The sequence below is a fragment of the Nelumbo lutea genome, chromosome 1, assembly GCF_056320005.1.
Source record: "Nelumbo lutea isolate HS-2025 chromosome 1, American lotus-T2T, whole genome shotgun sequence".
Taxonomy (NCBI): Eukaryota; Viridiplantae; Streptophyta; class Magnoliopsida; order Proteales; family Nelumbonaceae; genus Nelumbo; species Nelumbo lutea.
The window spans coordinates 7,005,908-7,033,173 of record NC_142684.1 but is presented as its reverse complement, the minus strand read 5'-3'; the positions used below and the strand labels follow the sequence as shown (position 1 = coordinate 7,033,173).

Genomic DNA, 27,266 nt, shown 5'->3' with positions numbered 1-27,266 from the left:
CCCAATGCACGCTGGATGTACATGTGGGGCACCTGTGGAGTGTGCTCTGTGGGCGCCAATGTGAACTCAAGACGCAAACAGGATGGGAGAACTAAGAGCTTGTCGAATTTATACTTACACACATGGTCGGTTATAATGCCAGGAAATTCAAATTGACAAGATACATCAACAACAGTAATTATTTTAATTGATAACTTCATAACTTTGCTATTAAAAGAAAAATAAGGTGTACAACATGTACTTGGAAATGAAGGAAATGAAATCACTCCCCCTTTCTTTTTAGCTTGCATCTGCGTCCAAAACATTTGTTCTTTCACCACCCCTGGCTTCTAGAGCATCAAACATATAATTTGCACCCATTGAATTAATTTGGGGCAAGAAGATTTGGAGCAATTAATCTCTGAGGTTGGAAATATGCATAACAGTTTGAGGTTGATGTTTAACGTCAAAGGAAGGAAATGGCTACAAAGTTGGCCATGAAAGTGGCTTAGACGTTTGGAGGGAAAAGCGGCGATGAAGATAATTTTGAGTTTTGACTGAAAACTAAGCAACTCCGTTACAAATCCAGCTCATCGATCCAGTTTAGTTTTGACTAAAAACAGCAATATGGGTGGAAGACAGTGGTGAGGCATTATATGGAGACCAATCTGTTGGTCTCAATGATCCATAACGCAAAACAACAATCAGTGTTGAGACCAATCCATTGGATTCACACGAGTCAGGTAGAAGCATTTACCACAAGAAGGCGAATCAGAAATCTGGGTTAAATCACCTTAAGAGGATAAGAATGTATAGGGGTAAAAATTCTAGGGTAGATCACTGTAAGAGAAGAATGTATAAGGATACAAATTCTAGGGTAGATTTGAAAATTTGAAAGAAAATGAAGGATAAAAGAGTCATAAGTTATCTTTAAGTTTTTTTAGAACTAAGGGTATGTTTAAGCCAATATTAGAAAACTCAGGGTATATTTAAATGATTAAATCTTTTACCCTTTTTTATACAAGAAGGAAACCACATCAAATGAGGAAAGGAGCACCTTACAGTGTCTGCAAAAAAGAAAAAAATAATGTCTGTGGCTACAATATAATTGAACTCCCAGCCATCTATAGACACGACTTGAAACACTTTGATGCATGGTTTCGAAATCGGACGGTACCCAGGAATCAGTCATAAGTCGGGGTCCAGTTTTGAACTCCAAAATCATTGGATGGACTTCAAACCAGATAATTGGACCATTTGACACAGGAACCGATGGTCAAAGCAGTTCTGTTTCTGGTCCAATTTTCAAAACCAAGATGCGCCTTTCATTTTCCAAGCAGTCCGCTACTTGGTTCCCTTTCTTATAAACATCCCGGTATGTGATTGATTTTCCAGAATCTCTAGCAAGATTTTTGCATTCACCGATCATCACCTGATGTTCCATGATGTATTACTTGAACCTTGGAGAGCTTCTATTGTAATGTTGGAGTCACCTTCCACTGTTATCCTGCTTGCTTCCTACAACTCGATCAGTTTATGAGCCTCAAGAGTGACTTGATCAATTTTTGAGAGACCCAAGGTCGTTCCGATTTTTGACAGATATGTTTGAATTATATTCATTCACATATCTAGATACCTGACTCAATTAAAGTATTGATAAATTTATATAAAATTAAGGGTAAACTACAGATAGATACACTGAATTTTCAACTACAACACTTGAGTACCCTGAACTCTCAAAAATAAACACTTAAGATCCATCCGTTAGTATTCTGTCAGTTAAACATTATATAATGCTAAAAGTACCCTTCTCATGTATTTCTGAGATCATTCTTAAGTAACTGGACATCTCCCCACGATGATGTTCTCACATAGATAGCAAATAACATATTCAAATTTTCTGACATCATTCTTTGCTGATGATTTTACTCCATAGAATGATCTCAAAAAATACATGAGAAGGGTATTTTTGACATTATGTAATGTTTAACTGATGGAATACTAACGGATGAACCCCCGTGTCTATTTTTAAAAGTTCAGGGTACTCAAGTGTTACAATTGAAAGTTCAAGGTACCTATCCACCACTACTCCCAAAATACAGGGTACCTATTTGTAATTTACCCTAAAATTAAATATAAAAGAAAATATATACATTATAAATTGAAAATAAGTTTATCTAAATCTCAAATCCAACTTAATTTTAAAGAATTTTAATACTAAAGATGATATTTAATATGCACATATATAATCAAATCAGATCCTAGCAGAGTAGACAAAGCAACGTCCAAATCCAGTTAATAAACTGAGCATATGTTCAGATCTGATTCAATTTCATTATCGCTTTTTTTTTCTTTTTGCTATTCACTTTAATTATTGCTAAATGGGTAGCCAAATCTAGGATTAAATCTGATCCGTTTGCAGCCCTACCCCATATCAACCAATACATATTGTTGCTTCAAACCTTAATTAACATGGAGAAAACTTTTATAAAAAATTTTAACTTTAGTGACTATTGACCTTAACAATCATCCATTAACACCCAAGATACAATAAAAGTCTTTCTCATTCATAACATAAATGAGCAACATAGAAATATGTAAAAGAATAATATCCGGAAAATAGTCGGTTCCTTTTACCCATGCTAACGGATCTAACAAAATCTAGTTTCACCAAGTTGCGATCTCATGTGAAAATGAGATGGGGGTAAAACCACCCATAGTTTCATTCTTTTTCCATCTTTTCTTTTCTCTAGTGGGATAGAAATTAAAAAAAAATGAAAAGGAATTTAAAGCAAAAAAAATTGTAGAAAGAGAAAAAATAGAGGAAATTATTTGGTAGTTACTAATTCAAATGACAATAGAGAAATAGCAGGCAAAGATAGATGAAATCAAGATTAGATACCAAAAAATAAAAAATCTAGTTGACACTTATGTGATGCACAAGCTTTGTTGAGCAAAATTAAAGCAAAATGGGCCTTGTAACATTCCCAAGTAGGTTTAGCAAGTCTAAGTCCAACTCAACCATAATTTTATTAATATATGGTATAAATTTGTTTAATAGTACTTTATAAGAGAAAAGTGAGAAAAAGAGAAAAATGTAGAAATCAATAGGGGAGAGATTGTAGGGATGTGGGATGTTATGGCTTAAAGGGGAGGTGCAACCATGTAGCAGGATATTAGTTGCAGAGGTATTAATGAGGGGGAGAGATTTAAGTGGAGACTTTTAAGGAAAAAGGATAATTTAAAAGGGTATTAGAGGTGATTAACTGATTATGGCTTTAGTAGAATGTTTACTATATTTTCTTTTCATACTTTCATTCAACCTTTATCACTTGATATCAAAGATGCTGGAATGGTATGACACTGAATAACTTTGACCAATTAACATCCCCTCCTAAATTTTAATGAATAAAGAAGTTGATTGGTTACCAAAATTATATTTTAGGTGTCGTGCCTTTTCGGTAATGGGGAAGTTTGTAAGAATAATTTGTTGGGTAGGGTGTGAGTTTCAAGTCATATGTCAGACTTGAAAACAACAGGTTTACAATAAAATAGTTAAAAGGTTATATCTTCTGAAAGTAATGTTAGTTGATTTTGTTAAGAACTTAAATTTCTTGATTTGATTAGATATATATTAGTTGGACTCATATTGGAATCATGATTTATCTTAATGTTAGGTTAGAACTCTTAAACTAATACAAGGCAAAGCATTACCAAAAAAGGTACTATCTCAATGACAGAAACATTCTTCGATTATAAGAAAGAATTTGTTTCTCTTTTTTGAAATCATTAGACATGCTTTGCATGTGGTAATTTTACATGATGATGATGATAGTAATAAGATGTTTATAAAGTTTTTTATATTTCTGTGTATGTAAAAATAATTCTTATTTATCATATATAATTTTGTTTAATATAATTAACATAATTTTTTTGTGTCTTTTGTCTTTTTTAATTAAGACATAAAGGGTTGACACATTTGACCCAAAAGGTCTAGTTGTTGACTATCATCAAATAGGAAAACAAAACCATTGGTTTTAAATTTTGTATTTTATTTCCATAATCAATAAAAATAAGTGATCTTTATCAAACTTATTTTTTGTTAATATGATTTATATAAAATACCATAGATGTGCCCAAAGGTTTTCTACAAATTTTATGTATTTATTTGCAATTTTTGTGTTTTTATCTTTTTAACTTTTATTAATTAATTATGATACCAACGATTGGCACATTTGATTTAAGGGATAAACTGTTGGCCTACCACCAATAAGAAAACAATTTCATTTTTGGTCAATTTTAAATTTTGTAAATAATTTCAATTGTCATTAAAAACAATTCCTCTTAATCACACTTATTTTTCTTTGATATGATTAATAAGAATATTAGTGAACTATTTGTGCATTTTATCTTTCTCTTAATTTTTATTATTTAATTGTGACATCATAGGTTGACACATTTGACCCAAAAAGGTTGAACTATTGGCTCACCATCAAGTAGGATAACAATTTCATTTTTTAGTTGAGTTTAGATACTATATTTCATTTCCAACATCAATAAAAACAAGTGTTGTACACCACTTATTTTTCTTTATGATTAATATAAATATTAGAGATATACCAATTTTTTATATAGATTTTTTTATTTTTTGTAAGTTTTAGATTTATTTCTATTATAAAAATTTTATTTTTTTAACTATGACATCATGGATTGATTCATTTGACTGGGATGGTTGAATTGCTTATCCACCACTAGGACAAGAGAATGGTTTAATTTTTAAGTCGGTTTAGAAAAAAACACGGGTTATATATTGCTAAAAGTATTGAATACAAATCCAATTGGTGAAATTTATTGGCAAGTAATAAGAAACTGCATAAATATAGAATTCTATGAGAAAAAATGGAAGTTAATACCTTACATATAACACTTAACGAAAGAGAACCGAATGAAGTGAAAAGAAGTTTACAAATTGCATAAATATAGAATTCTAAGAGAAAAAATGGAAGTTAATACCTTACATATAACACTTAACGAAAGAGAACTGAATGGAGTAAAAAGGAGTTTACAAATTGCATAAATATAGAATTCTATGAGAAAAAATGGAAGTTAATACCTTACATATAACACTTAACGAAAGAGAACCGAATGAAGTGAAAAGAAGTTTACATTACATTTTCCGCCTCCACAAATAAAGAAGAAACCAATTAAAAAATGGGGACATTTTGGTCAACTAAAAGTTCCACATTTGGATTCCTACTTGTTATAATGTAGATATAGATAAGTGGGTACAAAAGGCTTGTGCATGAAATATAATGACTTTTGCTTTTTGTCAAAATGAAGGTTGTAATTCCTTTAAACTTGGGACAGAGAAAATGTTCAACAGGCATAATAAAAAAATTAGAGAGAATGACCAATCAGCCCAGATCAGAATTTTATAGCCCCATAGTACAGGGGGAATGCATCTTGACCGTGAATTGATGCCAAATTCACGGGCAGGATGTGGTTTATAGGGGGGAGAGGGCTAGTAGTAGGGGGGCTGGAATTCAGAAATCTACATCGGGTGTATCTGTACTTCTCCGAAAAAATTATGGTAAATTACATATAGTCACACTTTACTTGGGGTGGTAACAATTAGCTCCATGAATTTTGTTTTAAGACAAAGATCCCCAAACTTCTAGATTCCAGCATTTCACCCATGATCCAATAACAAGATTGACGATGAAAGTAAAATTATTAAATTACCCATTTGAGATTCTAAGGAATGACATCAACAAATATCGATCAAAATGATGCATGAATAAAACCATTCTAACGCACGAATCACTCAAAGTGTTCTCAAGATGAACTTAATTGAAAGAAGGTGGAGAGAAATTAACACGTGAGAGCTAACATTTTAGAATTACCAAGTCCAAATTAAGGACAAAATGGTCTCATGAGATAAGTTGTAGGAGTTTTATAAATATTAAAAGGAATAGGGCAAATTTTTTAAACTATCTTATGGTTTAGCTAATTGACCAACTCTACCCTTACTGTTTACATATTGTCTTAGAGTACCCCCTAACTTTTCTGACAATTGTCTAAAACCTCCCCTGCCATTAACTTTCCACCATACTCGGTCACATATGGCATCACATGACCAATACTATTTTCAAAAATTCAGAAAATACCCTTTTGAATCTCTCTCTCCTCACCTCCTTCGCATAGGGTGGATTGTCAACGAAGCCATTAATGCCACTGCAACCTTAAGCAGTGGTTCTTCTCTCTCACGACAAATACTATTTTCGAAAATTCTAAAAATACCTTTTTGAATCTCTCTCTTTCTCTCCTCACCTTCTTCACACACAGTGGATTGTCAACGAAGCCATTGATGCCACTACAACCTTAAGTGATGGTTCTTATCTCTCATCTCTCGCTTTCATTCCGTCCCTTGTTTCGCTCTCCTCTTATTTGGTTATTGTAACTCTTCCCTTCGTTGCTCCCTTCACACATGTTCCTATATCCACTTCCACATTGCATGCTTCCTTCAAACGGTAAAGCTACATAGCTCGTTATACGATTTAGCCTCCTCATAATTATCTGCTTCCTCAAGTCTTCCAACAAATGTAGCTTGAAACTCCCACAGTTCTCCCCCGGTAGGGCTGCAAGTCATGTCGAGTTAGGTCGGGTCAAGGCCAACCCTAAGTTTTAAAACCCCAACCCTAACTCTAACCCAACCCGACCAACCCAACCCGAAGTCAATTTCGGGTTGGGTTGGGCCCAACCCAACTTTCTTCCCATCCCTTAGAACCTCATAGAATTTCTCGATTTTAGGTCTTAACTTAACTTTCGCTATATATATTAATCCTATGTTTCATTAATATTTATTTGTTGACATTTTTTTTTTATTCTTTTGATACAATATTCAGAAAACAAGTATTAGAAATGACTATAGTTTATTATGAGTTATGACTTATGATAGATCTTTTATGGGCAACAACAGAGAGGAGATGAATAAAATTTTCAAAAAACATATTATAATGTTATTAAGGTTTTAATCTTTATGATTAGGATTAAGCAAAGTAATTATCTTAAAAGAAATACATGATACTATGTGGTGGGGGCTATACAAACATCATGCATCTAAACAAATCAATGTATGTTATATATTACACATAACATATATTTATATATGACATGTACTATAGAGTCGGATTCGAGTTGGGTCAGGTTGTCTAAGGGGTCAACCCAACCCAACTTTTTTGTCTTGGCTTAAGGCCAACCCAACCCAAGTTGTAGCCTTATCCCTCCGTTGTACAAGCAAGTGCCCCATCAAATGAAATTGTTGGATTCATGGCCCTCTAGATGCCGCTACAACCTTTCGAATCACTCTCTCTTCAATATTGGTTACAATGTCAGGTCCTTGGATGATGGCGGTGGTGGTGATCTGAGTTCAACATGGTTTAGACAGTGAAGTAAAAGCACCATTTAACCAGAGAAATAGAGCATTCACTCACTCACTCACTATCTCTCTCTGGCGCTGGTTACAATGTCAGGTCCTTTGATGATGGTGGTGGTGGTGATCCAAGTTCAACATGGTTTGGGGAGTGAGGTGGGAAAAAGGGATTTCATTCTACCTCTCCTATCACCTTGTGGATGTGCCCGCTCCTTCTACAACAACTAGTTGAACTCGGATTTGGGAGAAAGGGAGTTCATCTACAACGGCCAGTGGACGTGCCCACTCCTTCTACCTTCCCTATCGCACTCCCCCCCTTTGTTACCTTTGTCCACTGGACCCCGCAACCCCTCCGCTGTGACCTCACCCAGAAACCTTCCAATCTCCTTTTAGTTGTATGCATGTAACAAAGGAATGACTCAACCCCGTTCTTCCTCATATTGCAGAACTGTTGACACCATCGGGGACATATGCCATTTTGTTCCTAGCCAGCAGCCACGTAAACCCTATTAGTTGTATTCGTTCTTCCTCAATGTTGTTTTGTTCCAATCTCCCTTTAGTTGTATGTACATAACACAAGAACGGCTCAACCCCGTTCTTCCTCATATTGCGGTCACATCTCTTTCCCCTGCTTCTCCCCCGTAGATCATCAAGGAGGAATTGGAACATCAAAGATTCATCTAATCATATTCAGGGACATGATTATGTTCTCTTCTTCTCGATGAACGTAATCGGAAACAAGTATAGTGTTGATTCTGTCACTTGATGTTGTCGAACCACAGAGGATTGAATCGACTTACGTTAATGTTTCATAATGAAAATTTGAAGGAGAATAATGGGTAAAATAGTCTTTTTAATCTTTTCATTAATGGACAATAATCGCAAGGACTTAACCAATTGTCAAAAAACTTAAGGGGTACTCTAAGATAATAGTCAATTAGCCAAATCATAAAAATAGTTTAAGAAAATTTCTCAAAGGAATATTCTAAAGTTAATTGACATAATGCTTAATGGAGGGGGGCAAAGTTCTGGAATCCCAAAATTCAGGGGGTCTTTTTTGTTACCCTCTAATTATCGGGTGGTTGCATGTCAATTATCCAAAAAAATAGCTTTTCAAAAAAAAAAAATAAATAGGTGATTTTCTTTATAAGTAAACATGTATTTAAATTTAAAATCAATAAAATCTCATAAATGCTTCACATAGCCATTCTCTCTCTCTCTCTCTCTTTTTTTTTTTTATAAGAAAACCTAACATTTTTTAAGAAAATTTGAGGGCTTTTGTATGCTACACATTATAATTACCAATCTATATCTCGTATCTCATTTTGTCATGCATGAATAAAATTATGAAAAATTCCCTATTAGTACCTTGTACTTTGTGCCTAGTGTCATTTTGGTCCTTAAACTTTAAAATGCAACAATTCAACACCCGAATTTTCAAAAAGTGACAATCCAATACTTGCCATTAATCAACATTTAACCTACAGTTAAGTGACATTTGAAAAGGATACAAATGCCCTTTGAGTGTCATTTAATTTTCTTTATCAACCATCTAAATGTTGACAAAAAATTAATAGTCCCAAATCCTTGCTTCTTCCATTCAAGAAAGTTAGGGTTACATTTGAATGGGCATTCTGGTGACTCCAACTTTCTTGAATAGAAGAGATAAGGATTTGAGACTACTAATTTTTTTGTCAATGTTTGGATAGTTGATAAAGAAAATTAGATGACACTCGAAGGGCACTTGTATCTTTTTAAAATGTCACTTAATGGCTTATTAACAGTTAGTTAACGACGGGTACTGGATTGTCATGTTTTGAAAATTCAGATACTAAATTGTTGCATTTTAAAGTTTGGGGACCAAAATAACATTAGACCCAATGTACAGGGCATGGTTTTCAAAATTGGATCGGATCAGACCTGGACCGGACCGGATGGTCAGACCAAAAAAACTAGGAACCGGTTTCGTTTTTCCCAAAACTGTTTTTTTCCCTAAAACCATTGATTTTGGTAAGCAAACCGTTAAACCGGCCAATTAACCGTTCGAACGGTTTTGACCGTTTTTCAAAATTTTATTTTTTTTTGTCAGAACAAACTGACCGTTCGAACCAATAACCGGACCGTGACCGATTCAATCACCCATTCGGTTTTAAAAACCATTTATAGATTATTAATCGAAAATTTTCCCTAACCCCAAGACTATAAAATCATAAAGTGGACTTTTCTTTTAATCTTTTTGCCCCATTATTAATACCACGTGCAACGCACATGCCTTTCAGATCTGGATTTGATCAATTAATACTTCTTAACTTCCAATACAATTAATGAATTAATTTGAACTTAATCCCCATGACCATAAGATTTGTGCACCGCATATTGCAATCTCATTTCTCCAGTCTCAGGCCTGTGTTTGGGTGGGGTGGGAGTGTATCTTTCCTTTTTAAATGGGCTTTTAATAAGTTTTTTGAATAAGTACTTATTAGATAAGTGCATTTGATGCGACGTTCCTAAATATAAGTCAGAAGCCATTTTTTTTGCTTATTCAAAATTCAGGGGTTGAGAAAGCTCTTATTTTTTTGTGTGTATTTTTCTCACCAAACACTATTTCTAACTTTTTGAGGTGATTTTGGCTTTTCTATATAAGCACTTATTATAAGGTCTCCCAAACACCACCCTAGGTTTGGTAATAGGAGCTGGCCCCAAATGATCATCTTCAAGACTGGCCTACCGGCTAAGAAGGAAGGATGACAATCAAAATCCAAGTCTTCTACGCTAGCTTGTTTGTAAGAACTTTTCCTCCAACTTTTTGTTCCCCCCTTTTTTTTTCTATTTTTTTATAAGTGCAGTTATGTATATTATTCATTGAGACTTGGATTGTGATTACTACGCCCACAACAGAATGTTGATAAATCCCAGGTTAAGAAAAAAATCAAAAGAAAAAGTACAAGGCTTAATTGAAGGGTCTCTTAGATGCCCCATATATGATGTATGGAAGCAATGATATTGACCAATCAAAATCATTGTGAATTTTAAAGAATACTACTGATTGGTCACCATATTTATGATACCAATTCATTGTTTACAAGTTTTCTAATATCTTCTATCATACCAATTGATTGTTTACAAGTTTTCTAATATCATGTTTTTATAGAAGCGACACATTACACCTTAAATTGATTATAGTGTCAATTGGATATAGAATTAAATAGAACAAAATAGTAAATAGGATTCACTAACCCCATAAAAATCAATGATAATGGTGATAATGTCTTTTCAGTATTGTAATCAAAACCATAAGATATCTTATTGGTTGTGGCGGAGTCTTAGAATCCAATCTTACTTGCACCATGGTTGGAGGTGGGCTACCCCATTGTTTAGCCCCAAACCCCCAAAAAAATGAGAAGAGGAGGGAGAGTTGGAGTAGGAGAATAATCAAAGTAGAGGTTGGGGATGAAGTTGATGGATGCATTTACTTCACCAGACCCATAATATTTGTTAATTTTTTATCCAAGTCTGACCGGCCCTAACCATCGGTGAGGTTGACCGGTCACCCCCTACTAGACCTTTGCTACGAGGCTCTGCCTCAATTCATCATATTGACCCATTTACCCTTGCTTTTTTACTTAATATTCAACAACTGTCCTTTCTTCCTTCTCTGCCATTACGTGGTATATTTGTATATTACCTCCGTTCTTCTTAGAGTTAAAATGACTGATCTGTCCTCTTTCTCTTTCATTTATGTAAAGCTTAAAGTCATAATATTTATGGAAAAGTACACTTCACCACACTAATTTTGAATTCCACTACAATTCTATATAATTCAAAATGACAAATACCTTTACCCTAAAACATCCATTCGTGTGTTGGCATCAATTTTGAACTGATATCTACCCCAACTGTACTGTAGGGCTAAGAATTCTTAGGGTGTGCTAAACCAAGGTTTTAAAAAATGGCCCATAAATAAAACCCTTCTGGCCACCGGTTTATGGGCCAACTGTTTGACCATCTGATTTGAACAAGTAGCCCGTTCTGACAACTATTTGAATGGGTTAACGGATTGATGGTTTGACTGTTCAGAGCAACAAATTATTAATTGATTCAATGGTTTTTGGCCAAAGACCGGGTTTGAGATAAAACGGAACAGATTGCCTAAACGATTCCCTGACTGAATGGTCCAACCGTCCAGATCAACAAAGGTTCACAAACTATGTACTGAACAGTCATTCTTCCTTTCGAGACCAAATCTAGTCCAATACAAGGTTCCAACGGCCTTTTTCAACTGTAATTGGAAACATCTCGGCAAGGGGTGCAAGTCAGATGGGCCCGCATTAACATTTTATACTGTTTTCAGGCTTCAGGTTGGCTCTATTGAAGTTTTGACAAAATCCCAAACTCTAATCCGCCCAAATTGCAGACAAGATATTCATGATGCAGGCAGAAAAGGCTGTTGGGACCATGTGTTGGAACCAGATCCAAACTCTGGTTGTGCAACTTAAAAGTTTGAGTATTTGATCGGGTCCGGTCTTTGTAGCCCACAAAGTATGGCCCATAGAAAGGACATTCCGTATTCCATTTATAACGCTGAGGGCCTGAGGCCATGAGGCACATGGCCTTTATTCAAGGGAAGTTGAGACTTGAGAAAAGATCTGAGGGAGGGATTCCAAGCTAGTGGGCTGGGAACCAACACCAAGGGCCCACAAATGGACCTAGGTCTTCCTGCCCATGGATTCAAAGTTAAGCCCATTAATCATAATCTAAGGGTGTTAATTTGGGATTTGGGACGAGACCGGCTTCGGTGAAATTATGCACATAAGTTCCAACTGGCGTTGCCTTCACCGAAAGCCCAACTCAATTGAGACAAGCTCTGCGGTCTGCAACTGCAAGCTTGGTTATTAGGGCCGGGTTCTTTTTATTTTTATTGGGCGGTTGGAATGTTGGAGCGGAAGCTGCCAGATGGCAACATAATTCTGACATAGACACGTATGTATATAATAAACAGAAGAAGACAAATCTGTTCTTAACTCTTATTCTTTACACAATCCAACTGTCAAGAATCAAGATACAGGAAAATGAGTTGAGAACATGCTACTAACCGTCGGATTGGAATCTAAGTAGATTGGCCCCCAATAAAGGGCTGTGATGAGGATACTAATAATACAGCTGGTCAACATTTCAGCGGCTCGATCGCTGTTTATATTCTATGTAGTGAGCCCCAGCAACATGTTAAAGAAAACAAGACGATACCAAGCTGATCATATTTTATATGTTTATGCTGTTTGAGGTAGGGGCGATCTGTAATCTGTTCAAGTGGGGCCCACCCTGGAACCTGTCCAGTGTGCTGATTCTGTTTTTGCACAAGACAAGGACTAGAGAGTTCTGGGTGCTTACGATGCATCTACTTTCGGTTGAGCTAGGCTAGCCCCTGGTGGGCTGGGTACGCGATCATGTGGCGTTTATGATCCCTTGGGGCCCACAGAATGGAAACCACGATTCTCGATTCTATTCTATATATGACCGTTTTTTCCCGTTCTGCTTTTTTTCGTATTCCCGCAAAACTCTCGAGCTTTGGCTGCCGCTGGAGTTACGGCCCATGAAGATCCACTGGTTACTGGTCCCACAAATGCCTATGTACAGCCACTGTGGCCCACAGGATGGGCGGTCTGGATTGACCTAATCGTCTCTCCAAGTCGTTGGGAAGAGTGAAAGTGCATGGAATAATCCATACGGCTTTCCGTACTTGATAAATTAATAAAAAATAAAGTTAAAAATAAAACGTTAGTGGAAGGTGTTTTAGCCATTTCGCTTAAAGCGGCAGTGGTAAGCTACCCACTCGTCCAGGCCTAGTATGGTAACTTCACAAAACTACCGAAGTGAAGTATTCTCGTTAGTTCAGTAGTTCACCTGCACGGCGAACTGCAAAGAGACAAGCGAGGAAACGAAACGATTTGCTTCCTCTTCTTCTGCTGCTCTTCTTCTTCTTTTGTTCCGTCTTCAATGGCGACCGTCGAGGATTCCGTAGACGAAGCCCTTGAGACCTGCGTGGTCTTGGGTGGTCGAAGCTTCATTGGAAGATCGTTAGTTTTGAAGCTCTTAGAATCGAAGAAATGGATAGTTCGCATTGCTGATTCCGCTCCATCTCTGCATCTTGACCTCAATGAGCAGAGCTCCGTTCTCTCTGAAGCAATTTCCACTGGACGGGCTTCCTATTTCCAGGTTGATGTTCGAGAGAAAACTCAAATTGTCAGAGGTGAATCTTCAATGCAACTCACAGTTTTCCGTGTCCACACTGTCCTCTTTTCTTTGTTGGATTCTTTCATTGTGGTGTTTACTAATTAAAACGATCGTGGTTGTATTTTTTTATCTCTTCACTCCTGCTTGGTTACGGTTGCTTGGTTCTTGTAAAGTATAGTTTGAAATTAAGATGTATATGTTTGATTGTAGAAAGATAGAGAGAGTTGTGTTTCGTTTTTTGATTCTGAATGCGATTCTTTTGGTGTTGATTTTTCCCTTGTTTTAGTTGCTTGGATTGAGGTGATATTGCTTGTGGTTGCTTAGTACTCGGTTATTGTATGTGGTCTAAATGTCTGTTATATGATGTTTGATGAGAAGAAGATTTGTTTGAAGAGATGATCATTCTTTTTCTTTTTGTTTTTATTCTGTTTGGATTGTTATGGTCGAGAAGTTCAAAAGATTGTGTTTGAGTGAATTCTGGAAGATCCAGAGTATGCTTTATGTTGGTTTCTGGTAAAATTATGATCGTTACGAATCATTCCATTTGTCACTTCTTTTAGATGTTTCCAATATCGTCCATTATCTGCTTTCGTTTCAGAAATTGTTTATTTTAGCAAGAAATCCGGCTTTCATATTATTTCTTTTCAGTTTTCTTTTTCATGTAGTATCAAATACGATGAGTTTTTAGCGGCAAAGAAGAAACGAGACAAGCGTTTTTTGAATCCTTAATTGCATTATGAAGTACTTTTACTTTTTGATTGTGTGTTAGAATTATATATCTGTAATCTTTGAAATATCAAGATCACATTGAATTCTCAATGTGCCATCTTTTATAAAGCAATCAGCATATTGTGCCTAACTATTTAATAAAGAATGTGTGTGGAACATGTTATTATGTTTGACACATGTATATCGTAAGGCTGCAACTTGGGCTGGGTTAGCCCAAACCCAACCGGGAAAATCAGGTTGGAGCAAGTTTGAGAAGATTATGAGGGACTTTTTGTGGGAACTAGATGATGAAAAGTTTGTTACCCTAAGGAGCAGGGTGGATTAGGTATAGGGAACCCATTAAAGAAAAACAAAACCCTTCTAGGGAAATGGCTGTGGAGATTCCCTTGTGAAGAAGAAAGGTTGTGGCACAGGGTCATTAAAAGCATTCATGGTGAAGAAGATAACAGCTGGGATGCAAAACTAGCTCCCAATGCAGTTCCATTTTCTCCCTAGAAGGCAATCTTTGAGGTATATCCAACCTTTCTTCAATTTATCAGGTTTGATGTTGGTTGTGGCAACAGAGTTTTATTCTGGGAAGACCTTTGGGTTGGGGATGTGCCTCTTATGGTCAAATTCCCAGACCTCTACTCCTTATCAAATCATAAAGGCAAACCTGTTGCTAGGTTTGATGTGCTTTCAAATTCGGGGATCTCTTGGGATTTTGACTTCAACACTTGAGAGGGTCTACTTAGACCAATCAATACTTAATTGTAGAATTTGGTCCCCAACTTTTGATGGTTTATTTTCCTGTTTATCTTTCTTTGGTTTGCTCACTCATATTGATCTTACGGGGGTGAACTTCCTAGTGAGAGAAATCTGGTGTAAACCGATCCCTCCAAAAGTACAAGATTTCTGATGGGAAGTGTTCCCAAGGAAGTTTAACACTTGTGATGTTCTACAGAAAAGGAGGCCAAACAATTGCCTCTCTCCTCATGTGTGTTTCCTTTGTTTGGGATGTGGTGAAACCCTAACCCACTTACCTTTATCTTGCTCTTTTGCTTCTGGTATTTGGAATGTTGTTTGTTCTCTCTTTGGATGCAGATGGGTTCCCCTATAGGATGTGGTAAGTTTATTCAGCCCCTCTTTCCTGTATCAATGGAAGAAAAGAGGAAAGTGCTTATGAAAGGCAGTAAGAGCAGCTATAGTATGGACTATATGGGAGGAAAGAAACCTACGAATTTTTTTTCTGGAAAAGTAAAACAAAGGAGGAAGTTATTGAAGCCATAAAAATCAGAACTGCACATTGGGTGAAGACCATGGAAATATTCAGAAACTACTCCACGAATGAGATCCTAAGAAATTGGGCTGAAGTAGCACAAATAGATGTACCCAAAGTACTTGTATGGAATGGAAGCTACCATCACTGAACAAACTAAAACTGAACTTTGATGGGGGTTCTCTTGGCAACCCAGGAAGGGCAGGCATAGGGGGCGTGTTTAGAAATCTCCTGGGTGTGGTGGGGACACTCTACTCAAAACCAATAGGTTTTGGTGACTCAATACAGGCTGAATCTCCAGCCCTACTTCAAGGTCTAAAATTGGCTGAGCAGATAGGAACAACTGACTTAGAAATAGAAGGAGACTCATTATTGGTCATTTCTTGGGCCAAAAACATCACATACTTGGAAGCTCAAATTTATCTTCAGAGAAATTGACACACTTGCAAGGAAGTTCAACTCTCAGTTTGGTTGGGTCAAACGGGATGCAAATGGGACGACGGATACCCTAGCAAAACAAGGGGCAAATAGATCTTCATTTGGGCAGAATTGTAACTAATTGTTGGAGATTGCAGTTTAGATGTCCCTCTGCAATCTTTATCTATTGTAACCGAATTTCTTTGTTATTAATGATTTTTTTTTTTGCTGATAAAAAAAAAATCAGGTTGGGCTGAAGTTTGGGTTGGGGCTAGAGTCGAAAAATGTGAACTTGACTTAACTTCAGGTTGGGTTCCACCATTCTGCTCTGTTCAGTGTCATATCCATTGTTAAGTTATGGGCCCTTAAATCTTTTTGGTCTGCCTCTAGCTTTTCTAGACCCTTCAACTTGTAACAAGTCACTTCATCTCATTGGTTCTTTAGATGGTTGTCTCTGCATGTGATCAAATCATCATCTTTTATTGGTAATAATTAACTTCATTGATCATAAAAAAAGTGGATGTATCTTTACAAAATTAGAGGTATGCCAAGCACTGCAAATGGTGGCTTATCCCCTTTTTTCAAATTCCCCCTTGTTACAATCAAGATCTGAGGGAAATTAATCCCCAATACAGTTGGTTTCTATGCATCCCTTGTCTAGCTAATTCATTGGCTAGGTCATTAGGAGGTCTCTTCAACCATTTAAAATGCGTGCACATCTCCCCAGTCAGCTGTATATCAGTGTTGCATGGACATGGATATGGGAGTCAGAATTTAATGCATGTCCAATACACTGACTTGACAAAAGGAGAAAAAAATGAACTCATGGACATGTCTATGGAAAGTATATACTATTAACATATTTCATATTTTTGAGTTCTAACATTATATACATACAAAAGTGTTGTATTTGTTATTAAGCGATGTTTGATGCAAAAAACTGGATTGATCTTATAGATTAGCTGTTTTATTAATATCAAATAAGCTAGGAAATAAGAAAGAAATGTTATGTAGAAGTGCCCTCAAGAATCTGTGGACTGTTGGACTTGGACATGTGTCTAACATGACATGCCATTCCATTTAGGAGAGTTCATGCAACACTGCTGTGTTGCTTCTCATAATGTATGTGTACATGGTGTACGTATTTCTAAAGCTAAGGGATTTGTCCAGCCTTAATCCCTAAAGTACTGCATGACATTCAGCCCTTGTAGAGTGCTCTTACTCTATGGGTCCTGAAAAGTTTGTGAGTATGCATCCACTACTGTCTCTAAAAACTCCACCAATTCCTGATTGGCCAGGATTACGAATACAACAGCCATCATAATTCATCTTGATGTAGGTGCAGAACAATGTTTTAAAACATAGAGGTGTGATGCGAGGTGTTCCACTCACTACCTAGAGGCGTGAGGCGTAGTTCAGAACGTAGTAGGAGCCTCCTTAAGAGGAGGGGGGATGAGGAAGAAAAAATCTCATTTTTCTTTATTTTTCTCTTTTTTTTTTTTTTTCTTCTCTTTCTTTCTTTTTCTTCCCCTTCCCCTTCTTTTCCTTTCCTTTCCTTTCCTTTCCTTTTCTTTCCTTTTTTTTCCTTTTTTTTTCTTTCTTTTTTCTTTTTTTTTTCTGTTTTTTTTTTTTTACATGAGGTGTGCATGAGGCATATGCCTCTAGGATGCGTCATGAAAAAAAGCGTATGCGGCATATGCCTCATAGGTGCCAATGCCTCTAGCATACGCCTCAGGGTGTTTTGGGGGCGCCTCCTCCAGGTGTACACCTCCCACACCTTTTAAAACACTGGTGCAGAAAGCAAAAGTGTTGAACATGGTTGGTTATTGAAGGGAACATTTGTGCTTGGCTCAATTGTAATTTGATTTTAAGTCTTTGTGAGGGGTAGCACCTCTCCAAAGGTTGATATTTTGATGAACTATTAATAAAATTTTAAGTTATTTATCAAAAAATCAACTTAACTGCTGGTGGTGTGGTCCAGTTGGATATCCCTCTACTCCTTGTTGAAAAGATGGAACAATGTGGTTCCAGCACCTGAAAAGGTTTTCACATGAGAAAGGCATGAATGCTTGCAAAGTTTTTACTCAATGCATTGATGGAGATGTTTTCAATCAGTGCTTCTTTACTCTTTAGTGAGACATTTTTCTTGAAATATTCTTAAGCTTCTTTTTTTCCAAATTGTCCAAACTCCAAAGCACTGCTTCCCCAGTACATCTCCACAAAGGAGGAGGTCTTGAAAGTTTCTCTCAACTCCAACTGGGAGGGGGGGGGGTTTACCTACAAGTTTCAGCCAAAAAGAGAAAAGCACTCGCAAATCCCTGATCAAACCATCTTAGTTTACCTTAATTCTTTAGCCTACTAAAAAGTTTCATCTTTTTTGAGTTGCATTAATGCTTGCAAAGTTTTTACTCAATGCATTGATGGAGATGTTTTCAATCAGTGCTTCTTTACTCTTTAGTGAGACATTTTTCTTGAAATATTCTTAAGCTTCTTTTTTTCCAAATTGTCCAAACTCCAAAGCACTGCTTCCCCAGTACATCTCCACAAAGGAGGAGGTCTTGAAAGTTTCTCTCAACTCCAACTGGGAGGGGGGGGGGGGTTTACCTACAAGTTTCAGCCAAAAAGAGAAAAGCACTCGCAAATCCCTGATCAAACCATCTTAGTTTACCTTAATTCTTTAGCCTACTAAAAAGTTTCATCTTTTTTGAGTTGCATTTGTTACCTCTCTCTCTCTCTCTCAATGTTTGGAGATAAAAGTTCTTATCAACTGAACACAAACTGATCTGAACTCCTTGATTGACACACATTGAACTTTCAAACTGATGGAAAGTAACAGAAAGGCAAATGCATGTGTGCTACTACCATCTATTGTTTGCTTGTTTTCATCATTCAACCTCTGGTATTTGTTGGAACTTTTCCTCTCATTCATTTGTTGTCCATTTATTCTAGTGGTTGATGTTGGATGGGGCCCACCTATTTTCTGCAGTCTTATTTTTCCATTTTTTGCTTCAAATTTTTTAGGCTTAGTTGCAGCAAGTATTTTGTTTTTGTGTTTATAATATCAATACAAGAGTGACTAAGTTTTTGCTTTTCTCTTTAACTGGTTCCATGGTTTCCATTTGTATGCAGCTATCCAAGGTTCATCTACTGTATTTCACATGGATGCTATTGATTCATCTTTGAATAATTTTTATATTCAGTACACGCTCATAGTTCAAGGTAAACTTCATTGACGCAAAACATAATGTTATTGAGGATTTCTTAATGCAAAAGCCCTTTAAAGGAACCAATAATTACCGAACACTTTGCATTCAGGCACCAAAAATGTAATTAGTGCTTGCCGTGATTGCGAGGTCAAAAGACTTCTGTACAATAGTTCTGCCGATGTGGTTTCTGATGGTGTTCATGATATATATAATGGAGATGAGTCCTTGCCAATGCCTTGGAGAGTATGTCTCTTTCTCTACTGAAGGGATTTTTTTTTTCATTTTTTTGTTCAACTGTATGTTTTTGTTTGAATTGAATTTTCATGAAACATCAATGATGTTGCTAATTCTGTGATTTGTACACTCCGGTACAGTTTAAGGATATGTTGAGTGATTTAAAAGCTCAAGCAGAAGGAATGGTCTTATTTTCAAACGGTTGTGATGGGCTTTTAACATGTGCACTGCGGCCAAGCAATGCTTTTGGACCTGGAGATAAATTCCTTGTACCATTTCTCTTGACAGGAGCAAAATTAGGCTGGACGAAGGTTTTCTATTTATATTCTAATAGTTTACTTATGCACATGGTTTTTCACAAATCAAGGAAATAATAGTTAGCATGTTTCATGGATTGTCATCATCCTTACTAGTGCATTAGTGGCCCAATTCTTGTTTTTTTTTCATGTGATCAAAAGGATTTTGGCCATCTGAATTTTGCAATAATTCTTCATACTCCTGGACCAGAAGCTAGACTAATGTCAATCCTTCCCCAGTACACCTGCCCCAACAGAGGTTTTGGTTTTTGAACCAATAATGTTAAATGGTGGTTATGATACATCTAGATTGATGACGAGTTTTCCATATGATATGACCAGTGTAACCAAGAAGCTAAAAGAGGTCACTTTATTGGTTCACTAGAAACAAGAACATCAAATATATTGTGGATTCTTTGAAACATATTTTTGATTTGGAAAAAAATACAAAGCTGAGATAGAGGATTATTATGTTTCACTGCATTGATCTGAATCTTGTTTTAATAGAGCTTTATTCCTTATGAGGTTTGCATGCTTAATTGCAGATCAATAGAAGATAAATTTTATTGAGAAAGCTTTTGAAATATCATATTTGATCAATGATCGAAAAGACCCTGTTGATTACCTAGACAACGGAAGAAAGCTTGGGTATTAATAAAATGGACCATGTATTAATATTAACTACTAGTTTATATAAGTTTGGCATAGGATTTATAGAGGAAAATATTTAATATAAAATGAACGAATCTTGTCCGTTCATTTAATATAAATATTTCTTTCCTAGGTTGGATCCGGACTAATTGACCAACCAAATAGACTTTCTCATTGTTGTTTCTCTCTTTCAAAACTCTCACTTCTGAACTACCATTTGATATGGAGGCCAAGAGTAGTGGATACATAATTACACATGGAATTCATTTTGGCTACTGGTGCAGAAGTTTCTTGGTAATCAATTCTATAAGTCTATGTATACCAATGTTGTAAGACTTGAACCAGATCGGAAGATCAAAAACAATCTCCTTGTGCTTGGTTTGACCAGTTCAGGACAATTTTATGAAGGGTGAGATTTACTCAATCCTAGTCTAATTATACACTCTTTGTTAAGAGGAAGGAGGAGCTGATCAAGATCGTTATTGTCTATGTGGATGACATTGTTGTAAGACTTGAACCAGATCGGAAGATCAAAAACAACTCTCCTTGTGCTTGGTTTGACCAGTTCAGGACAATTTTATGAAGGGGGGTGAGATTTACTCAATCCTAGTCTAATTATACACTCTTTGTTAAGAGGAAGGAGGAGCTGATCAAGATCGTTATTGTCTATGTGGATGACATTGTTGTAAGACTTGAACCAGATCGGAAGATCAAAAACAACTCTCCTTGTGCTTGGTTTGACCAGTTCAGGACAATTTTATGAAGGGGGGTGAGATTTACTCAATCCTAGTCTAATTATACACTCTTTGTTAAGAGGAAGGAGGAGCTGATCAAGATCGTTATTGTCTATGTGGATGACATTGTTGTATAGGCAAGAACTTACTTGAGATGGCTAGTTTGAAGCAGTTATTTGGAATACAATTTGAAATAAAATATCTTGGTCAGTTGAGATATTTTCTTAGGATAGAGGTGACATGTTCTAAACATGGCATTTACATTTCTTAGAGTAAGTACATGTGCCTGTTTGGGAGGGCTTTCACATAGTAGCTTATGGCATTACATGAGTTGAGAAAATCGAAATGTCATTAAGCTGTGTTTGGTAAAAAACTAGAAATATGAAAAAAGGTTTACATGAGCCATAAAATTGGCTTTCCAATGGAGCTATCTTATGTAGCTTCTTCGAAGCAGTTTAGTCAACAGAGGTCGTTCAATGCAGAAGCCCTCCCAAAAGAGCTCAATGATAGATCTCCTTAGAAATATAGGGAAATTATTTTGCTATCTCTGCTTTTAAAATGAACATATTTCCACTTTCCTTGTACCTTCTAACTCGATTTCAGGCTTTGGGTGGAACTTGGATTTAAGAAGAGTTTTTAGAGACATAGAGTTGGATAGTATTATGACACTCTTGGGCATCGTTGATGGGATTTGCCTAGACCTCTCATAGTTAGATACGAGAATTTGGACCCCATCTCCCTTAGGATCCTTCACTAATTCACTTGTGCCTCCTTTTTTAAGACACTTATGATGAAATATGTACTTTATGTTGTAGAAGAGCATTTTTGTCTTTTCCTTTTTTATTTTTATTTTGTTTTGGTTGCCCTAACATATAAATAACAATGTTGGCTTCTTCTTCTTCTTGCTAAAACATGGTATCAGGGCAGGTTGGTTCTCTGTAAAATCTCCTCAACTACATCGACTGATTGTTCTGTGATTTTTGGACTGAGAACAAAGGAAGCATACTGATGTTCCGGACTTGAGAACTGTTCGGTTGCATCTCCTTCGTCTGTTCTGGGCTAAAAACTCGACTAAAGTGATTCCAGAAGTTGTTGATGATAGGCTGAATCTTCCTAAGAGGTCGGCTATTCTTTTTTTTTTTTTTTTCTGTTGTTCCCTACTTTGTTACTGGAAAATCCAGAATTCTCTCGGACTGACCAAGGACACTTCGAATTTTTTTTTGGTTCTTGGTGTTGATACCAAGAATAGGTTAAGGTTTTTCGTTGCTCTGACCAAATGATATAAGGTGGGTTTAATCCCTTTATGGGTCGGATGATCCAGAAAACCCTTTTTTTCTTGTGAAGAAATCTGTAGGTCATGATTGACCTATTTCGGCTGACTGGTACAATAGCTGTTTACTGATGTTTATGGCTAATGTTAGCCTTAGGGGATCTGTTACTCCTGTGAGAATGTTCAGGTGACCAGCATCACAGTAGAAGTTGGTTTTTTTATTGTTAGTTACTCAGGGTGAGGGTTGTGTCTTCTCTTGTGGGTGTGTATAGATTGAAATCATGAATGGTGAAGAGTCTGCAACTTTGGGAACCACCATGAATCATAGTGGAATGAGTAGTGGTCATGACTCCATGAACTTCTCAATGACTATCACCCCGTTGGATGGTAGAAATTACCTAGCTTGGTCTAAGGAGATGCGTCTATATATCACAACCAGGTGTAAGGCAGGGTATATTAATGGGACCAAGAAAATTGCATGATTATGTCCTGGCTTTTGACATCCATGTTACCATCTGTCAAACATAATTTTATGTGGGCCGAGACAGCAAAAGAAATATGGGACCAAGCACAAGCAACTTACTCAAAGCAGAGGCATTATGCTAGAATCTACCAGCTACAAGCAGAATCTTCGGCATGTAAACAGGGAGAAAGGAACCTATTGGTATATTATTCTGCTCTCACTTCAGTTTGGAAAGAACTTGACCATTACTAGAACATTGAGTGGGAAAGTGAAAAGGATGCTAAAGCATATAAAATGTTAGTTTCACAACAAAGGGTGTTCGCTTTCCTTCTGGGTTTGAATCCCGTGTATGAATCTATTTGTGTTCAGATTTTGGGCAGCAAGGATCTTTCGCCTGTCCAAGAGGTTTATGCACTTGTTTAGTCGAAAGAGAGTAGGAAGTCTGCCATGAATCCTCCTGAGGGGGAGACTATTGCTCTTGCTGTAAGGGGAAACACTAGGGCACCGAGAAAAGGGGAAAATCAGAAAAAGATAGATGATAAAGACAAAATGTGGTGTACTTGTAGAGAAGATGGGCCGAATGGCCCATAGGCTGTTTATCTTTTTTTATCTTTTATGTTCTTTGCTGTAATGGGCCTTAATCCGGGCTTTATTCTTTCTTATGTTATGTTTTTTAATTTTCTGCCCAACTAAGGGCCTCTCTGTAAATTACTAAAGTTTAACTTAATGAAATAGAATTAAGGGAGTAAGAGAGGAGGTTATGTTCAAAAATCTCTCTCTGAACCCTAGTTGCTGCCACCTTCTTCTTCTTCTCTCTTGAAACTTGATTTCTGCTACTTTCTTTTGATTTTCTACAACTTTTTAAACAGTCATTTCTTTTCAAAATGTTGCTTTTCTTCTTGGGCACCTAGGGTTTTCTAAGGATAAAAAGAATGAGTGGAGAGGCACCCTAGGGTTTTCTAAGGAGAAGGGAGTATGCTAATACAGTAGGAGGGGTACCATTTTGGGTTTAGCAGATTGGAGGCACCCTCTTGTGCTCAGTTTTTCACAAAAACACCCCCTCTCTCAATTGGACTTCACACCAGCTTCCCAAAAACTGCATTTCAGCCTTGAAACTCCCCAGTTTTCTCCAAGATTTGCACAGAGACCCTCAGAGGTCACAATATTGAATTTAACTGGGAAAAGGGCACACTTTGACTAACTAAGGCTGAAAATGCCCCTGAAATGATGCCCTTAAGGCATCAAAATATAGAGTTATCACACCCCCCAACTTAACCATTGCTAGTCCCTTAGCAATGCATCGTTAAAATTACACTGAGTAAACAGATCATTCCCATTGCAAGATCATCCCTCACAAAATTAGCCAAGTATCCTGATTCCATAATTCTTAAACTTTTTGTATAGATCGATATTGGGCTTAAGGGGTAAAACAGTCCTATTTTGAATATCGTAGAAACTTAGCTTAAAAATCTTATTTACCCTTCCATTTGCATACTGTCTTGATAAGCTGAGATTAATTTTTGAAATCAAGTGGGTATTCTTATCATTTTTAACTGTGGATTTCTACCCCTGAACTTGATATGCACACTTATTTTTATTGTTACCTTCCACCGTTTTACACGAATCTTGACACTTGCCTTAGGTGAAGAGACCCGGTTAGTAAGTGTTAGGTAAGTGTCTTTGGCATTCCCTTTTCCGTTTGACGCGAATCTCGACACTTGACTTGGGTGAAGAGACCCAGTTACTAAGTCTAGGGTATCCATTAACCTTTTGTTCTTTTTTTTTTTTTTGAAACACTATTCAGGGTAGTCCATTGTCTCTAACAATTTGAAGAATTTTTTTGTCTAATTTCCAAATCTTTCTCTTCTTATCCCGCTAGGGGAAAACTTGGGAGTATTTTCCAATTTCTAAACGGTTTCAACAATATTCAAATAAGACTAATTTTGACTCCTATCACTTGTTACCAATTTCTACAAAATTTACTATTCTTCTATCAGTTTCCTCAACTTTTTCTGTTTGGGAACCTCTTTTAATGGAATGAATTTTAAAAATTTTAGTAAAATTTTAATTCTACATATTTAAAGGCTTAGCTTCTCGTTTTTTTTTTCAAAATTTTTTTCTCTCTCTTTCCTCACCCCCTAACTTAAATGCCATTGTCCCCAATGGCATGACTAGACTGATCCTAAAAGGACTTGGGCAAAAGGGAACAATTAATAGGTTTAATTGAGGGGTTCAAGGTCTACCAACTGGTCTCGAATCAAAAAAAGAAAAACTCAAATCCTAACAGTAGAAACACTAAAAACTACGTTGGGTTGCCTCCCAACCAGCGCTAAGTTTAACGTCTTCACCCGGACACATTCACGCACTTTCTTCATCAAAACTCTCCGACTCACTTTCATCTTTCGATAGATAGGGTTCAAATTGGGCTAACCAAGGGGTAGGCAGGGTATCTAAAAGATCATCCACTATATCCACCTTGCACTCATCTTCCCCTAGGTTTGGATACTTAGAGGCACTAAAAACGTTTAACCGAACTTTCTGCTCCTCTAATGAAATGTCCATTTCTCCTGATTTACAGTTGATGTTTATATTGGCCGTTGCTAGAAACAGACATTTTAAGCTTATCGGGATATGGTTCAGTTCTTCGGTTGGGGTCATGTCTAGGATGATAAAATCCACTGGGAAGTGACAACCTTCTACCCTGACAATGACGTCCTCAATAACACTTTGAAGAGTCTTGACTGACCAATCAGCGAGTCGTAGAATTACCGGGGTAGGTTTTAACTCGCGGATCCTAAACCTGTCATGAATAATGGACGGAAGCAGATTTATACTGGCCCCAAGATCCAATAGGGCCCGATCGAAGGTGATTCCAGAGATGACACAGCTTATGAGAGGAGCACTAGGGTCTTTCATTTTTTGGGGAAGTTGGTTTAGGAGAGCTGCACTAACATCTACTGAGAGCATCATATTTTGTGGGGACGATCGTGGCTCTATCATTTGAGTACACAGCTCTTTCCAGAACTTGGCATAAGCTGGGACATGTTGGTTCGCATCGAGGAGAGGGAAGTTAATATGGACTTCCCTGCTCTCCTTGTTGCGAATCTCTTTCTTCTTTCGCACCGGCCCAACTGTGAGTGTAGTTGGAAAGGGAACTACGGGTTGATTCAATATAGACTCTTCTTCTATTTTTTCCTTTCCTTTTTCTTCCCCCCCCCCCCCCCCCCCCAACTTAGGGTCTTCTTGCTCCTTTTCTTCTTCACTAACTCTCTTTTTCTCATATGGGTCCTCTAAAATCCTCCCACTCCTTAAGGTTGTAGAAGAAAAACAGTCTTTTGAGAGGAAATGACTGTTTAGAAAGATGCAAAAAGGCAAAAGAAAATAGCAGAAATCAGAATTCTAGAAGGGAGAAGATGAAGAAGAAGGTGGTGGCAACTAGGGTTCAGAGAGAGAGATTTTTGAACATAATCTCTTCTCGTACACCCTTCATTCTATTTTATTAAGTTAAACTTTGATAATTTACAGAGAGGCCCTTAGTTGAGCAAAAAATTAAAAGAACATAACATAAGAAAGGATAGGCCTAGATTAAGGCCCATTATAGCAAAGAACATAAAAGATATACAGCCTATGGGCCATTCGGCTCATCTTCTCTACACTCCCCCTCAAGCTGAGCATAGATGTCAATCATGCCAAGCTTGCCAGTATCATGCTGAAGTTTAGCCTTGGGAATGCCCATTGGTGAGGAAATCTGTTAACTGTCCTTCAGAGGTGGTGAAAGGTAGACACATTTCACCAGAAGCCACTCTTTCTCGAATGAAGTGTCGGTCAACTTCAATATGCTTAGTTCTGTCATGTTGCATTGGGTTGTGAGCAATGTTGATGGCTGCCTGATTATCACAGTATAACATCACTGACTTATCATGCTCAATACCCAGTTCCTCCATCAATGATTTAAGCCACAATAGTTCAGAAACTCCATGTGCCATGGCTCGGTATTCATCTTCGGCTGAAGATCGAGCAACAACAGATTGTTTATTGCTTCTCCAAGAGACAATGTTACTAGCCACCAAGCTACAGTACCTAGAGGTAGATCTTCTGTCATCAATGTTTCCAGCCCAGTCAGCATCCGTGTAGGCTTCAAGTTTCATATGGCCATGCTTGGCAAATAGAATTTCCTTTCCAGGGGAGCCCTTCAAATAACACAGAATCCGCTCTACTGCTACCATATGAGTATCACTGGGGGCATGCATGAACTGACTGATACAGCTGACAGCATATGCAATGTTTGGTCGAGTCATGCATAGATAAAGAAGTTTTCCAAGTAGTCTCTAGAAGACTCCCTTGTCCTCTAACTATATTCCATCTG

General features: G+C 37.0%; 2 protein-coding genes across 5 annotated transcripts in view; both read left to right on the top strand.

Moving 5' to 3' along the window:
- Window positions 1-10,441, top strand: part of LOC148873366 (putative hydroxyacylglutathione hydrolase 2, chloroplastic) — a 45,954-nt gene extending 35,513 nt beyond the window's left edge. The window contains exons 9-10 of one of the 4 annotated variants that reach the window (XM_088951906.1): window positions 3,657-3,701; window positions 4,429-4,695. In XM_088951906.1, coding sequence (XP_088808032.1) covers window positions 3,657-3,675 — 19 coding nt within the window. In that variant the 3' untranslated portion in view covers window positions 3,676-3,701; window positions 4,429-4,695. Of the gene's footprint in view, window positions 1-3,656; window positions 3,702-4,428; window positions 4,696-10,089 lie in introns of those variants that run through there. The other 3 variants (XM_088951891.1, XM_088951931.1, XM_088951897.1) reach the window with 3 other exon arrangements.
- A 2,789-nt stretch (window positions 10,442-13,230) lies between these two features.
- Window positions 13,231-27,266, top strand: part of LOC148873365 (3-beta hydroxysteroid dehydrogenase/isomerase family protein) — a 53,231-nt gene continuing 39,195 nt past the window's right edge. Inside the window, exons 1-4 of the mRNA XM_088951883.1 lie at window positions 13,231-13,658; window positions 19,176-19,265; window positions 19,362-19,495; window positions 19,627-19,797. Coding sequence (XP_088808009.1) covers window positions 13,406-13,658; window positions 19,176-19,265; window positions 19,362-19,495; window positions 19,627-19,797 — 648 coding nt within the window. The 5' untranslated portion in view covers window positions 13,231-13,405. The remainder of the gene's footprint in view (window positions 13,659-19,175; window positions 19,266-19,361; window positions 19,496-19,626; window positions 19,798-27,266) is intronic.